The 16570-nt window shown below is 41.0% G+C and overlaps 1 protein-coding gene across 1 annotated transcript; it reads left to right on the top strand.

Annotated features, from left to right (window-relative positions):
* Positions 1–650: 650 nt before the first annotated feature.
* cth (cystathionase (cystathionine gamma-lyase)) lies at positions 651–16028 on the top strand. Its single transcript, XM_033622474.2, has 12 exons — positions 651–917; positions 4321–4402; positions 4544–4639; positions 4841–4950; positions 5235–5369; positions 5501–5558; positions 5952–6029; positions 6434–6586; positions 7315–7436; positions 9467–9519; positions 9903–10041; positions 14800–16028. The coding sequence occupies exons 1-12, from the start codon at positions 732–734 to the stop codon at positions 14812–14814; spliced, it is 1227 nt and encodes a 408-aa protein (XP_033478365.1). The 5' UTR covers positions 651–731; the 3' UTR covers positions 14815–16028.
* The last annotated feature ends 542 nt before the right edge of the window (positions 16029–16570 follow it).

Genomic DNA, 16570 nt, shown 5'->3' with positions numbered 1-16570 from the left:
ACATACCTCACTGAGTGTTCTTACCCGAGTTGCTTTTTGATTTATATCACCTTGATCTGATATCTATCTGGAGCATTAGTGTGTTGTCAGGTTTAAATTGGATGAAGAGGAACGGACCTCTGGTGATCTCACTGAGCCAGTACAGAGCACTTTCTCCCCCTATGGGTAAAGAGTGGAAACACAGCTAAGCGTCTCGTGTGTGGCAGAGGGGGAAGAATACACACAATTCAGTGTATAATTTCAGAATGAAAGCAAAAGTTCTGATGGTGGTGGTTGAGCAACATCCTGACTATAGAGATGGGTGGTTAGAGAGAAGTTTAGATGCCGTTTCTTCTTCTTAGTTTGACTTCACAGGACTACATAAGTTACAATTATTAGTGTGATTAATTTATTTTTTAAAGACAGTATAGTTGACTTTATGAGGTAAACTGGTGATAAAATGAGACCAAAGAGTATAGAGTTGAACCCCCCTGACTCAAACGACAGGAAGCGTTGCATCACTGCGGAACACATGGAACGCAAACAAGATGCCTCGTCACGTGGGTTGGACGCCCCTGCAGACCCACCAATCAGCGCCTTCCCCCTCGTGTTGATGAGCGCTGATTGGCTCAGAGGGACGAGCGCAGCGCACGGCAACGTCAAAATGCTTTCCGCCTTTACCATAATGTGGTAATGCAAACTCATCCTCGGCTCACAGTACTGCACATTGTGTGGAGCTCAGCAGCACAGCCATGGACCCAAAGCACAAGCAGGAGGAGCAGAGCGACTTGTACGCCGGCTTCATCACCGCGTACAAATCCTTCGCCACGGAGGCGATCCACGTCGGTCAGGAGCCGGAGCAGTGGAAGTCAATGGCTGTAGTGCCGCCGATTTCTCTCTCGACCACGTTCAAGCAGCTCGGACCAGGAAATCACGCCGTAAGTAGCCCGATATGGGGATTCAAGGCGGTGGGTGATGGGGGAGATTCGGCGGTATGCACGTGCCTGAAGAAGAAGACCCCATGCAGCTTCATGCAGGAGGACCAGAGTGGGCTATAAATGTAAATTCAGGTCTTTCTTAACCTATCTAAGTCATAGAAATATTAGTAAAGATAAAATCACACCTGCATATCTTAGGAATATATATTTTATAACTATATATGTAAGATATAGCCTGATCAATACTTTATTAATCCTAATGAGTAACCCAGCCTTAAAGCAGCCAACAAAACAACATTAAAACACACAAAGATGTAACTACAAATAATACCTTGGCATTCAACTTTAGATCTATCTTCAATATCCAGTATTTTTGTAGCTATTATAAATAAATACAGCACTAATAAACATCATTATAAAACAAGAAATCCAGGAAATACAATAATGGAAACAAATGACAATAATCTTAACTAGAAACTATAACAAAAACTGACTATGACTCTACATAGTTAGTAATAAGCAGAACAAAACACAACTATTTCCTTTTATCTTAGGTGTGACTATGCACACGTGTCAAAAACCTGATGTCTGTGCTACGAAGAGTTTGACATTAGCGAGATAAGTTCAGGGTTAACTGATGGTTTTCATTACCACAAAGCTGGTTCTCTTTTTTTTGGGATAAATCACCGTGGTCCCTTATGCTGGACAGCTAACCATTATGTCCAGGGTATAGGATCACAGCCTGTTAACTCCCTGACATCTGACCAATCAGATCTATGGAGAAAAAAGTATCCATGGATAAAAGTCCGGAGTCTCAGGTCAAAAAAAAAAGAGGAAGAGCTTAATAATTTAATTGCTCCAGGGCTCTGTTTCCACTGGTTTTTAACAGAGCTTCCAACAAACACAGGGATCATTACACACTAAACACATGATTTTAGCAGGATTTTAACTCTTAACATTTTACAGGAAAAATGAAAATATCAGTCAGAATAAACCTCATCAGTCATTAACTAGGCTGCTCTGGCATTACTTTAAAGTGTTTTATGTGACATATTCATCATTATTCAACCACATAGCAAAGTGTACTAATATTAAATATAGCCCAGTGATACCTACACATAATTTAAGTCTCGGCCAACTGTGAATTTTTGGGTAGTATTTTCAGTGTTTTCATTAGAAGATGACAGAGTATCCTTTACATCCCGTGCCACTGATATTTTATTGTCTGTCCTTATCATATAAAGTAGCTGCCTTCATTTATTGTTCTGATAATGTCGCTTGTAATTAACACCCCTGCCTCTTCACATGCTCGTGGCAGAACAGGAAAACCCAGAGTTGACTGAACTAGTTGATAACTAGCTTTGTAGTACCACTTATCTAGAAGGTAAGTGTTAGAGTCAGTCGAGCCAGATAACAAAAAGATACCAAAGTCAAAAGTCAGTCAAAAGAGAATCTATCGCAAGAGAAACCTCTTAACTTCAGTTTTCCTCTTTTGGTGTTGAAATCACCCTGAGCAGAGGGTAACACACACACACCACTTGCTTTGCCTCTTTTGTGGTGCAGGAAATCAGTTACCCCTGAAAATCCAAGTCTAAATAAATAAGTCCTGCACATGCTTATGCATTGATTTATTGAAAAACCATATTTGTTCCTATCACAAGGACCTTTCTAGAGACAAAGGGGAGATAACATATTAACTTTTACAGCTGTCTGTTTTCTCTGTCAATTATTATACTGAAGTCTTCTAATGGATTGTCTTTCACGTAGATTCGTGTGAAAGTGCCTTCATCTCACACATCAAGCAGTCGTCGTAAAAGACTGGTTGAGCAATTTCTCAGGGGTCATTGAAGCTTTTTATTACACAAAAGCCCAGTCCATATAGGAGGGGGATGAGTTCTTCTTTAAAGTTTCCTAGTTTCAAGACTAATCTTATGTGGAGCATTAACAGCTAAAACTGCATTGTCAGTGATGGCATAGAAATGCCCCAACCCACCATTCACGCTGATCTCCTGACCTCTTCACCTTACTTTGTGGAAACATTCAAACCAGAGTTAACTGGTCAAACTGGAACCCTTTAACGCCCACATATTTACTTGTTTGCAACTGAATGAAGGCAACAACACCCGGCCCTCATTTATCGAAACATATGTCTCGCGTTAATGTCTCAAAGCGATAAGTTCTTTTATTCGTGCTCAATGATGAACCTCCTTTCAGAAGTGCTGAATACTTTCACTTCCATAAAATCCAAAAGCTGCAATACATTTTGATTAAACTAGGGAAGTTTCTCATAGTAATGGTAAAAAAAAAATAATGAGGTCATTAAATTGTAATTACTGTCACATATCAGTTATTAAAACAGAAAATTACAGGATGAGTTTTTGTGTATTCATTGTTCAGTCTTGTGCATACACCCGCTTGACTAATCCAACTAAAGACAAACATAAGCACTGCCAGCTCTGAGGGCAGCGAGCCAATACAAGTATGGATGGTGTGCTGTTGAACCCAGTTGACCTGCCATCAAGCCTCTTTCTTAAAGACAAAGAAGAGCTTAATGAATTCTCATATCCTCGTCCTGCTCAGCAAAATCTAAAGTTTATTAATGCATGCTTGTGTTTAGGGAACCAGCCTGCCAAAACACTGCTTCCTGTTATGGACTGAACATTTCGGAATGGCTTATCCTGTTAGGTGTCATGGGTGTGCTGGTGGGGTACACCCTGGACAGGTCGCCAGACTATCACAGGGCTGACACACAGAGACAGAGGACGCTCATTCGAACTCTGGTGCGGACCAAACGAATGAACCCTGGTCTGCTTGAAAACTGGGGGTCTCAGTTCACTTGCAATTGAACCCCGGTGCGGTGCGCTTACAGTGCGAAATGCATGGACTATCCAGCAAATCAAAGAGAGGAAGTGACGTAGAGCACAGTGCTGAAGGGGATGGATTTCCGTTTTCGGTCCTGGCCAATCGATGAGCCGGGTTTTCTTCTTCCTCATGCTTTTTTTTCTTCCTGGTCAGTGGTCGTTAAAGGGCAATACTGCCCCCAAACGAGCAGCTGTTGTAACTGCGCGACTGGCAAAAGTGCAGTGTGAAAATTAACAAAACCAAATTAAAGTGTGAAATTTTTTGGCATTCCCCGCCCAATCGAACCGAGTTCCCTGGACTATCCTGGTGTGAATGCGCCCAGACAACCATTCACGCTCACATTCACACCTACGGGCAATTTAGAGTAAACGGTTAACCTAACCTGCATGTCTTTGGACTGTGGGAGGAAGCCGGAGTACCAGGAGAAAACCCACCCTGACACAGGTCCAAACCTGCTCGCATGCCATTGTACCACCATGCCGGCACCTTACATTATTGAGAATGTTAATTTAGGTGACTGAAGTGTCTTATTTTTATGCAGGGGTATGAATACAGCCGGAGTGGAAACCCTACAAGAAACTGTCTTGAGAAGGCCGTGGCTGCTTTAGATGGAGCCAAGTATTGTAAGTAATGCTTTTGTAACAGACGCTTACATAATCATGGCAGGCGTGATTCACACTCTTAAACATCACTCACAATGGAGGAAATGTATGCAGCCTCTGTTTCCTCTGACATGAAAAGGATTTAACGCTTTTGCTCCGCAGGTATTGCTCTTGCCTCGGGGCTGGCAGCCACAGTTACCATCACCCACATGCTCAAAGCAGGCGATGGGATCGTCTGCATGGATGACGTCTACGGAGGTGAGACATCCCTTTGTAAATGACAATTGTGTAGAATGCTATGATGCAACCATGAAATGTTTCCACCCACCATTTACTCCCTTTTAAAAAGAAACGGCAGTTGGTGTGAAAGTGGAAGCATATGGTGTGAGCTGGTTTTGAATCACACCTGTTTTTTTGGGGGGGAAATGTTAACTCAGTTTCACCTTCTTGATTGCAAAGGTACAAACCGCTACTTCCAAAGAATTGCTGCTGAAGTTGGTCTGGAGGTGTCGTTTGCTGACTGTACAAAACCAGAGCTGCTGAAGGCTGCATTGAAGGCCAACACTAAAGTAGGTGAAAGAATGATATGATATGAATAAAGTGCTCTTTGTGTTTGCTTTGTGTGTGTAGTTTAGTTCCTCTCCCAACAGATTTTATCATTCAAAGTTGCTGCTTCAGATCTAGTTTTGCTAGAATATTATGTATCTGGGTGTGTCACCTCCCTTTGGGCAGTCAACTATGAATCAGCACTGTGTGTGATAAGTGTTATTGGTACCGTAGATGAGCTGTCTTAGCCACAGTGTGTGTTTACCACAGTTACACACCCTCCTCAACATGTTGCTTCTCTGTGCAGCTGGTGTGGATCGAGACACCCACCAACCCCATGATGAAGGTTGTAGACATCAAGGCCTGTTCAGAGGTGGCCCACGAGTACAACAAAGACATAGTGGTTGTCGTGGACAACACCTTCATGTCGGCCTTCTTCCAGGTAAGAGTGACAAATGGGGACTTCATGCCCTTTTGATTCTGAAAGAGTGGTTAATAGTTTACTGCCATTGAATTCCAGTTCACGTGGAATTAAGTCGCTGATTAACTCATGTTTGTCTTGTGCTCTCTTAGCGCCCCTTGGCTTTGGGAGCTGATGTCTGCATGTACTCAGCCACCAAATACATGAACGGTAGGTTTTGTGCATGTTCCTGTTTTACTAGCATAAGATTTCCTTTAATTTGATACAGTCTAAATCAAAAAATGGTAGGTTTACAAAAATACATCAGAGTATTGGGGGAGAAACAAGCAAGGACAGCCCGTCAATTTCCATGCCAAAGTGAGGAACAAGGAAGATCTGTAGTCTATAATTTTACACCGTAAGTCCCTTATTATCAAAGGATTAAGGGCACTGAAATTGTTGCACTTGATCTTCTCCAGTACTTTGAGTTTTCCAAGACAAAAAAAAACAGTAACTTCATACATAGATCCTCAGGCACAAACATCTAATCTAATCTAAAAGAGTATCTGCTCCCACTTACTTAAATTTTTTGATTGTATGAAAATATCAACCTTTATTCGGCAGGTCACAGTGACGTGGTGATGGGTTTGGCCTCCATGAATCGGGAGGATCTGTATGAGCGACTTAAGTTTCTGCAAAATGGTGAGCACAAAGAACCACATATCTTGAAAGTTGATTTCTGGTTTATGTCATGTGTCTAGCAAGAAGCCAAGTGTTTCCTAGCTCCAGTTTCACCAGTTATGCGCATTAAATTTAAGGACACAGGTCACAGAAAGTTCTCAAGTTGTATTTTCACCTCATATCCTGCTCTGCCATGCTCAGTATTTGGTGGACCGGTTATCTCAAAATGACCTACATTCACTCATTAAACAACCAAAACATGCTTCACATGCCAAAGTTCAGCACCAAAGCTTTTTAGAAGGAAGTACTTGTTTATGCTTTTGTTGTTTGCCTGATCTGGGTTTTGGGAGGCTTTGTGACCTCTTTGTTTTGTGTTTTTTTGTTGTTTTTTTTTCCTCCGCCCATGTGATCTCACTTTGTTTCAGCACTGGGCTGTGTACCCTCTCCCTTCGACTGCTACCTGTGCAACCGAGGACTGAAGACGCTACACCTGCGAATGGAGCGGCACTTCAAGAATGCCATGGCTGCTGCTAAGTTCCTGGAGGCGGATCCCAGGGTGGAGCGAGTCATCTTCCCAGGTGATCTCTCAACCGTGGAGTGTAACAAACAAATGTGATATAACTTGAGTTATGGGATGCCAGCATATTGTTGAGACATGCCTGTTTTTAAACAGGCTCCAGCAGCTACTTTATGGTTGTCACTGTGGGTTGTTTAAGTTCATGTTGCCTAAGAGAAGCCTTTCATAGTGATCTATTACAATCCTTTTATATAAGACAAGATATTGGGATCTTATGAATTGATGTCATGCCTTTCCAATGTTTTACCCACTTGACATCTGCACAAAAAGTTGGCATTTTCTTTTGAAAGTGGTCACAGTTAGTCTTGAGTCCAAACAAATCAAGGCTCATGAGCAAACATTTCATCTTGTCACAAATAGCACGCTGCAGAAAAAACATTAAAAAGGGAAGTCTTTGTAACTTTAAGCTGAACATTATGGATTCATCTGCACTCCTGCATAGTTTCCTTGTTAAATATTGTTTTGCAAGGGTTGCTAATCATTCCCAACAGCTGGCTCTCAGATGTCTATTAACTCCTCTCCTTGCACCCATTAAGCCTTACACTTTAGGGTTTATTTGTTAAAAACACTAGTCAGACAATGTTATTTTAACTCATCAATAAGCAATGCAAATTAAACCGTGTTCAAACCCACACGCTGTCTATGAACATAAACACCTCGTCTTTAATGAGATTAACATCCTTTAAGCACCACCTGATGTTGTTTCATGTTTTCCCTCTCTCGGTGCAGGCCTGCCCTCACACCCCCAGCATGAAGTGATGAAGAAACAATGCACCGGATGTCCGGGGATGATCACCTTCTATATTAAGGGGAAACTGGAGCACGCCAGCGCCTTCCTCAGTAACCTCAAAGTAATTTGGCAGTAAATTTATATTTGATATGGACTGTTTGATTTTGTGTTTTGGAAGAGGGGAATGTTGCGAGGCCTGAGGGGCTTTTGCAAAACGACCGGGACAGATTCCCAGACTGAGGACAGGTGAAGGAAAGACATTTAAATACCACAACTACAAGAGGAGCTTATCAAAGTACTGAAGTCATACTTACAGGAATTTCCTGCAGCTGCTGAGGTGAAATGATTAAGAAAATGTTTCACCCAAGAAAAGCAGTTCACAGAAATAATGTTGCAATAATGCACTGACACAGAACTGATCTGCGCCAAAGGATGATGAGTCCATCCCGATGCTTTTTGTCTATTATAACTTTGCCTCAGCATTGATGAGTGGCTCATGTTGTCACAAGAAGACCAGATTGTGTTTTAAATGGCAGTCCCTTCAGGAATTTACGATGTTGTGATTGCAACAATTAATGCAAATTTAACCAATCTCTGTGAATTCTGTGCGACCGTGCAATTTTGTCCTATCACTGCAACTTCCACTAGTCACAGTCCCCTGCGCAAACATAATGGACATACATCACCAAATTCACTTCCTTGTGCTGTTCTAATGTCTCCCATTTGCCAACAAAAATTGCTGCTAAAGACCGAGCAAAACAATTGCCTGATGTTCTTCACAAAAGCGAAGATGGATGTAAGTGCTGAAATAATTGGGATTCAGACTTAGGTTTACTCTTCACATGGTACAGAGTACAGGTCTAAGGTAGAGCAAAGTACAGTGGTTCTCTGTTTGTGCCTTGTTTACTTTGAGTGCCTGTGCACTTGAACTCTTTAATTTGCACAACTCTACCTTTTTTGGATTCAGCCACTATGTGGGTAAGAGTTTGTTGCTGGCATCTTTCAGCATGATGCTGAACGTTTACTGAGAGGTTACGTGCACTTTACCTTTCAACCCTGCAGAATCTGAGGTCAGTAATGGTTATCAGAAGAAAACAGGGTTTAACATTGTTTTTGATTTTTAGCAACATGCGTGTTTAGTCTGATTTTCTGTGAGGTTCTTTGCACTTTAGCTTTTTAACTAACTCGATGCTTAATTTTTATTCTATTGAATTTTTTTGGTCATAGGTGTCACACAAGGTTTGTCATTGTTATTGACGTTTAGCAATCTTCTGTGCTCACAGTTTTTACTGAGTTTGAGCTTTTGTAAAAGAAGTACATCTGGGGAGAATTACAAAAATAAAGCACATTTTGTTAGAATTTTGAGGTCAGGTCTATAATGCATTATGAGCACATTCATAAGACATTATAACGCATTTATAAGGCTTTATAAACGTCGTTATAAATGTTTATAATCATGTATGACAACTTATAACAAGGTTTATAAAGTATTGTAAGTGGTTACATAATGCATTATAAATTCAGCATTCATAATGCTTTATACTTCCATGCCAAAGTGACGACAGTGTTTGAAAGAAGAATCTGAAGTACTGGCATTATTAGTCAATTTGGCATGGAAGTATAAAGCATTATGAATGCTGAATTTATAATGCATTATGTAACCACTTATAATACTTTATAAACCTTGTTATAAGTTGTCATACATGATTATTAGCATTTGTAACAACGTTTATAAATGTGTTATAATGTCTTATGAATGTGCTCATAATGCATTATAGACCTGACCTTTAAGTAAAGTGTTACCGAATTAATCCTGAGCCTTTTTGGAAACGCTCAGACTCAATTTTGTAGAAAAGCTGCCGCAAAATCTGGCATTTAAGGCCGCAACACTCTTTAAAAAAGCCTGCAAAATCCTGGAGGGACTGATATAGCTGGCAGAGCTCCGGCGTTCACTGTTTGTATGTGTGAAAACGATCCAAACCACTAAATGTAGGCAAAGACTATGACAGTGGCTTGGGTGGTTTCTGTCGCTGGTTACTTATCATCTTTGTGTGACTTAATATTTCATTTGCCTCTGCTGTTTTTTGCTTGATGCACACATTTTTCATATCTACCTTATGTTTTACTTAATATCCTCTTTCCTCATTTCAGTTATTTGCGGTAGCTGAAAGTCTTGGTGGCTATGAAAGTTTAGCAGAACATCCGTAAGTATCCTGCAGAATTTTACTCTAAACATGTTGAATTTTAATACATTGTTTTATTGTTGGTATTCAGCAGAACTAAAAACGCAAACTGTGTTTAAACAAACAGGTGGTATGTAAAGCATGACAGAAATAGTAGTACAGTCATGCAGTTTTATAGAACTGAAACTTTCAGCACCTGTAATTTAGGATGTAATACAAGAAGCAGCGCCACAAGGGGGCAGCAGAGATCAAGAGAAAAACTGTCAGCCTCTCAAACTGATTTTTAATGACATTTTATTTCCATTAGAAAGTCTGTGTCTCCGCTCTAATCTCGATGAACACAACAGGATGTCTTCCTGTAGTGACTCATATGTAAGTGGCACTTGTCCTCTATCATAATTTAGGGCGATTATGACCCATGCATCGGTGCCAGAAAAAGAGAGGGCTGTCCTGGGGATTAGTGACACGCTGATTCGACTCTCGGTGGGACTGGAGGATGAGGTTGACATCATTGAAGACCTGGAGCAAGCACTGGCGGCTGCTGTGAGTAACACACAATACCGGAGTACCAGATACTCCCTCATAACAATGTTTTTTTTCTCCAGTGGATATTAGCTCTTAAAATGATGACACCAAGTTTGTGGGAGGCTGGAATTGTTTTCAGCCCTCTCTCAGTACACGATGGGACTCTGCACACTAATGAGTTGTTTCTAAGTTTTGATCTGCACAGAATAACCTCCTTGTTCTGCGGTAATTAAAATGAGCTCTGGTCCCAATCCCCTGATTATAATAGTGCGTCGGATGTCTTTTTATCTGGTGTGGTAAACAACCTGCCTTAAGATGAGACAGGACGCTCTGTGACTTGTTTACAGCTGTTGTGAAGCATCAGGGTGTCAGGCTCTCTGATCAACGCCATGCTGATCGATAAGTGTACGTCAGACCGTTTGAACCTGTGTCTCAGTGACAGCTGCCAGCGAGCCGTAACTCAGGTTTGATACAGAACCCAGACTGACAGGTTGGGATTGGAAACGCATCACCTGGGTCATGATCTTCTCTGGGAACAATTTAAAAAACAGATGTTCGGTTCTCAGTGATTGACAGGTGTGAAGTGCGGAGTCTCATCCTCAGTGCAACTGATAAAATAATTTTACCTGGTTACGGGGCCATACTCAGCCCACCTGAATCACTTTCACTCAAAGTCACAGCTAGCAAGTAATCCTGCTGTATTTTAGAAATTTGAATGGACATTTTCTACTGTCTCAGGCATCAGTATTTCCATCTATATCCTTTAAAAAGACATGTGAATCATCATATTTTTTAGTTTTCCTCCATATCAAATTAGTCCAGTGATAATTTGTTCTCCCCCGGAATACTTTTTACTTACTTTTTTTACGTGTAGGTACAACCAAAACTTAAAAGTAAAAAGGAAAGCAGTACACAGGAAAAACCTCAAATATGAGGTCATGGGATGTTTACAAAGACGTAACAAATTTTCCTAACTCAAAGTAAGGTTTCATGTAAGGTATGTACGATAATCATGTGACATCTGTCTCATTAGCTAAATAAACACACAATTTTCTCCACCATTTTTCTCGCAATTCTTTCCGCAGTTGTATGGAATATGTAATTTGTTCCAGAAGGTATGTGTTTAACAGTAATAATAATATAGAAGCTAGCAGTGGCACAGTTTTTCTGGAGCCATTTTTTTGTAATGGCTTTTTTTTAAATTGGTTTTTAAATAGGGCTGCCATGATTAGTCGACTAATCGATGACTAATCGACTATTAAAATAATCGGTGACTATATTAGTAGTCGACTAATCGGTTTGAGTCATTTTTCATAGGAAAGTACTATAAAAGTACCCAAAATACTCTTATTGCAGCTTCTTACGTTCAGATATTGGCAGCTTTACACACTCTCCCGTGACAGTGAACTAAAACCCTTTGGCGTGAGTATGAAACAAGACATTAGATGACGTAATTTTGGGGTTTGGGAGAGACAGACCGATATTTTTCAACATTTTAACACATTTTTCGATGAAATGATTAGTCGACTAATCGAAGAAATAATCGACAGATTAGTCGACAATGAAAATAATCGTTAGTGGCAGCCCTGTTTTTAAATAACATATAAACTGCTATACAGCATTATAAAAGAACAGGCAGTTGCAGAAAGTGAAGGCATTATCGGGGGCTATCCTATTGTGACTGGCTACAAGATGTAAAAACAAAATAAAATAAATATGACTTACTTCACATGGAGTTATCAAGAAAGTGGGGGTTTACAGTCTGGCTCTTATATATTCCATGAATGGATTTCAGATTCTCATAAATTTATCAGAAGAGCCGTTTAATGTGTGTCTTACTTTCTCAAGTTTGAGATGTTGCATCACTTCCCTCGATCACTGAGTCCAGCTCGGCGGTTGAGGGTTCTTCCAGTGAGGAAGGATTAATCTCCGTGCTAATGAAGTGACAAATTTCGTTATTTTGAGTTTAGATCCTGAAAGCTTCTTATTTTTCTCTCCTGCTATGCCGAAGATGGCTGTCAACAGATCTGGGTGAATTTTTATATTAAAGACGTCTGATAGCGTTATGAAGATCGAACTCCAAAAAGTGGACAGATTAGGACACAGCCAGAGTGAGTGTGCTAAGGCTGCAGGAGAGAGTCTGTGCCTGTCACAAGTGGAATCAACATCAGAGCACATTTTGAGTTTGACTTTTGTGAAGTTAAGGCAGCACCTTCAATTAGACAAGGCCAAGCTGGGCACAGATGGAAGCAGTGTGGACCCCCTCAAGGGCTCTTCCCCAGTGCTCCACTGTCACAGCCACCCCCAACTCCATCCCCCATACAGGCCTCAGGTACTCAAGAGATGGGTCTTGTAGATTTGAAAAAATAACTTATAAATAAAATATACTGCATCCCTGTTAGAGGGTTCAAAATGTATTGGCCTTTTTAACCAGCTGCCAGCAGGATCTTTAGTAGATAGATATCATCGTTACTTAGCCCATCACAGATGTGTCCAAGCCTTAACTATCTTAAAATCCAAGAAATGCCCTTGCATATATCTGACCTTTGTGGAGCTGCTGCTCGGAATTTGCCTCGTTTATTCATTTTATCTGACAAATACTGTTAATGTTTGTTTATGAACTGGCCCCTGGCCTCCTGCCATTTTGCAAAAGTGCCCCTCGGGCAAAGCAAGCTGGATATCTCTGATGTGAATCATGCCAATTTGTCAAAATGCAAACAACTTTAGGGATTTAAAAAAACACCCTGTAGTCATAGGCTTCCTCCTTACACCCTCAAAGTTCTTAAGGGTATTGTAGTTCCAAAACTTCGAGCATGATTATCTTCCAAAAAGGAGTAAAACAAATGGCAATAACGAGTGACAAAATCCATTACTAGCAACTTTTCAATCTGTGTTTATGCACCACGGCTTCTAAGTCTTTCCACTTGGGGCTTCATGGTGTGAGAGCTGTGAAGGAGATCCAGATGCCACGTGTGGCTTGCTAATGATTAATCAGAGGATAAAGCACCCGTGCCTGTGTGTACTTTACAAGTACAAGGTTATATCTTAACTCACGTGACATCCCACTCAGCTCTGAGTTAAAACCTGCACGTGTGGGTGATATTAAAACAAAATACTGGTGCGTTCAAGTTTACAGGAAATATATATTTGAGGGATTGAACCTTTTCCCTTTTTAAAGGTGAAACCAAGCAAGCTGCCACGTTTTGATTTCAAGGCACATCTTCAGACACAGCACACTATACACAATACAAAAATACAGACAGTGGATAAGGCGCTGCTGTCAAAATGCAGACAAATTGGGCCCAGAGAAGAAGTGGCAATTATCTTGGGAAACATTTAGGGAGAGCCAGGCCAGGAAGTATTTCAGACCAGGATTGAGTTAGGTATGCAGTGATTGCACGCTGTGAACTTTTGTAGAGGTCTTTGGGCTGCTGCATGACCAGATCCATCATGTGCTGTAAGGTCTCTGTATGTGTGCAGCAGTCTGGGGTAGGTTACCCTCCGTGTAGTCCACTGGGTATATTTCACTATTTGTACTTGAGTCTTCCTCGTTTGTGAGATTCTATTAAAAAATTCCAAACTTTAACTTTTAGCTGCACGCACACTGTCTGTATTTTTGTTGTGGGAAAAACAAATCAAAGTATTTCTGCCTTGTAGACCAACAGATGGCTCCTCAGAGAGGGACCCCAGTGTTTCCAGAATCCATTTTCATCCAGTTCATTATTCAATTTCAGCTTTTCTCACTTCACTTGTGCACTGTTGGCCCTCAGATCTGGCCTGGCTCTTCCACACATCTGCATTTTTATCACCCCTCTCTCTGCGGCTGGTGTTAACATCTGAGGTTTTACTGCACCTCCGTGTTCCTCTCTGCCCTGGCATGGCTACTGAGGTTTCATCAAGTGCACAGTATTTTGACTGAATCATCGTTTTTCTCTGTGTGTTTTATATTATTCATGGAAAAAGAAACGGCTAGAATGCAACAGCTCATTAAGAATCAATTTGGCACGTGAAGCTGATTGAGATATGATCACATTAAAACTATATTAACTGAGCTCTCAAGTGTGCTGCTTCTGAATGATTCACTAATTCCCACCTACCGCCTGCATTACTATCAGGAATTTTCGTTTCCTAAAACCCCTTTTTTGCCACCTCATGGTGCTGTTTCCTGCATGGCGGGCTGCACCTCCTCTCCTCAGGGTTCAGATAATGTCTCTGAGTCCCTCTGCTGCCCATCTGCAGCAAATGGAAAATTAAATGGAGACAAATATCTCAAATGATTGTGTGTGGTCCGGGGGAAAGGCACCTCTGATGGGTGAAGCGTTCAATTGGATGGGACAGCAGGTCAGATTGGGGCAGGCGGTTAAATTTCCGGTCAAGCGTCCACATCCTAGGGTTAGTTTTGAATCACAAACTTGGCTGTTGGTTAATCGCTCGGAACTCTCCGATGGATCGGTGCCATTTGTTACGTTGTTGCTGTAAAATGCCAGGTCTGTGGTGTTTTATTGACCAGTTGTCTCAGCGGTGGCCCCCTCTGATAATCTGCTTTTGACTTGCTGCTTTGTTGCAGACATGTTGGCATCCCGCCTCAGCGTATGAAACAAAGACAGGAGCAATGATTGTATGGATTATGGTCCCCTTTTTGTTTGTTTTTTCCAAGGAGGTGTCTGTCATTATTAACTGCAGCCTCATGTCTGTCTGCTGCTTCCTGGATGTGGACTGTACAGAGTATTGATTTCACTGGTCAATTCTTTTTCTCTTTCTTTTGTCTTTTAATAGCATCCAAAGAAGTGAAATGTCATCAGGGCGTCCTCCAGGCTGAGATCAGTCGTGTTGAAGATGGGAGGTGAAATCATCGCAGATCGACACTTGGAGCCTCAGTTTAGCACACAAACAGCAGAGATTCAACTATCAGGGAACAACTTGTTCTTTAAAAACATATACCATGCTATCTGTGAATAATTAACCCAATTTTTACATGAGAATCTTTTTAATGCATATTTTACTAGAACATAAGTCGTAATCTTATTTATCTTATGCTGGTTTGCTTTGTTTTTATGTTTGTATTTGTTCTGTTTTAATTGAGTTTTGTTTGCAGGGCTTTAGTGGGGTGTAGTCCTGTTCGATCAATGCTGATACAGTGGAAGTTTCTGCAGGAAAAACACCAAACGCAGTATTTTCTGTATGCTGTAAAACTTGTGCACTTCAGGCTGCATCCTGGTTGTGATGCACAGAACAGTTTCCACATGCTGCTGCCATGAGTTCAACTGCAATCTGTATTAATCATTTCCTAATTCTAGTTTCCTCTGCAAAAGATGTGTATTAATGACCTCCCATTAGTCAGACTAAACGCTCACACAGGCGAGGCTAATGCCGCCATCTACTGTCCAAACGTCAGAAATATTCTCTTCACTGACAACATCTGCTCCAAGGTTTTATGAGCTTTTTTGGAACCATTTAAATCAATTTAATGAAAACATTTCTAAAGAACAAGAAATCAAGATAGAAACGTGTATTCAGTTGCCGAATATTGGCATGGTTGATGATGAGCTTCATCAAGTGGTAAAAAAACAGGAGAAGAATCCTCTTCTTCATGTTAGAGACCAATCATCAGGACATTTGCCAATGAATGAAGGAGTGTTTGGTAAGCACACGCCATATTCGGAGCAGAATTTTCCAGCAATGACGACGCTGAAGGTTTTTTATAGCAACAACTGAAGGCTGTTACAGGAGCATTTCTCAGTTTGATGAAACACTTCATGTGTTCTTGAACTCAATTCAAAGCATTTGGGTTGATGACAAAAGCCAAATTTCCCCCACATCAGTACTTGAATGGTTTTATTTTTTTAACCGTGCAGAGGTGTGTTTCACTCTGGCACTTCCACCTTCTGCTTTTCCCCCTGTAGTCACATCACCGCTCAACTATACGCTTCATTTGGGACAGACCACTTATGATCAATGTCATTTATGTAACCGATAAAATCCATTAAAATCAGTTTGCAGTATAAGTCTCTGCGTCTCTCACTTCCTTTCAACTATCTCACTGTACAAACTCGAGCAGTGTAATTGTGAGTTCAGCATCAGTAAGCGTAGCAAGTCGATAAGCCACATCCAATTTAGACTGCACCGTGGTAGGTTGCACACTGGGGTTTCAGCTGATGGATCAGGTGAGCTGGTTGTCGTCCTAATGACCAAACCATCAATAACATTTCCACAAGGAGACTGATGGTTTCAGCTCTTTGTTATACAGACCAGTTGTTATCTTTAGAGGTTTTGCTTCACTGAAACTTTAATTTCTTGTTACTTACGACCGTGTAATGGATTTTACATCTCTAAGGAATGCCATTAAGATTTTGTATTAGCCCCGCTACCTCTCAAATCTCTTTCAAAGGCTGATGTGATAATTTAGCAGCCACAAACTGTGGCGGAAGATTTAATGAAACCTGGCACGTCTGGTTTAGATTGTGTAGATTTGGAGGAAGTGTTGGTCTAATAGGAACAGGACTGAAGGAGGGCTCTGCATTCAAAGAGGAGGTGCCACTGAGGTGTT

Source organism: Epinephelus lanceolatus, chromosome 6 (assembly GCF_041903045.1).
Source record: "Epinephelus lanceolatus isolate andai-2023 chromosome 6, ASM4190304v1, whole genome shotgun sequence".
NCBI classification, from domain to species: Eukaryota; Metazoa; Chordata; class Actinopteri; order Perciformes; family Serranidae; genus Epinephelus; species Epinephelus lanceolatus.
The sequence above is the reverse complement of the archived record's forward strand: the minus strand, read 5'-3'. Positions and strand labels throughout refer to the sequence as shown.

Excerpts from the sequence above, each read along its gene's own strand:
- cth (XM_033622474.2), top strand. The coding sequence starts at position 732 with ATGGACCCAAAGCACAAGCAGGAGGAGCAGAGCGACTTGTACGCCGGC. Across the intron at positions 4,951-5,234 it reads CATTGAAGGCCAACACTAAA|CTGGTGTGGATCGAGACACC; the intron begins GTAGGTGAAAGA and ends TTCTCTGTGCAG. Across the intron at positions 7,437-9,466 it reads CCTTCCTCAGTAACCTCAAA|TTATTTGCGGTAGCTGAAAG; the intron begins GTAATTTGGCAG and ends TCCTCATTTCAG.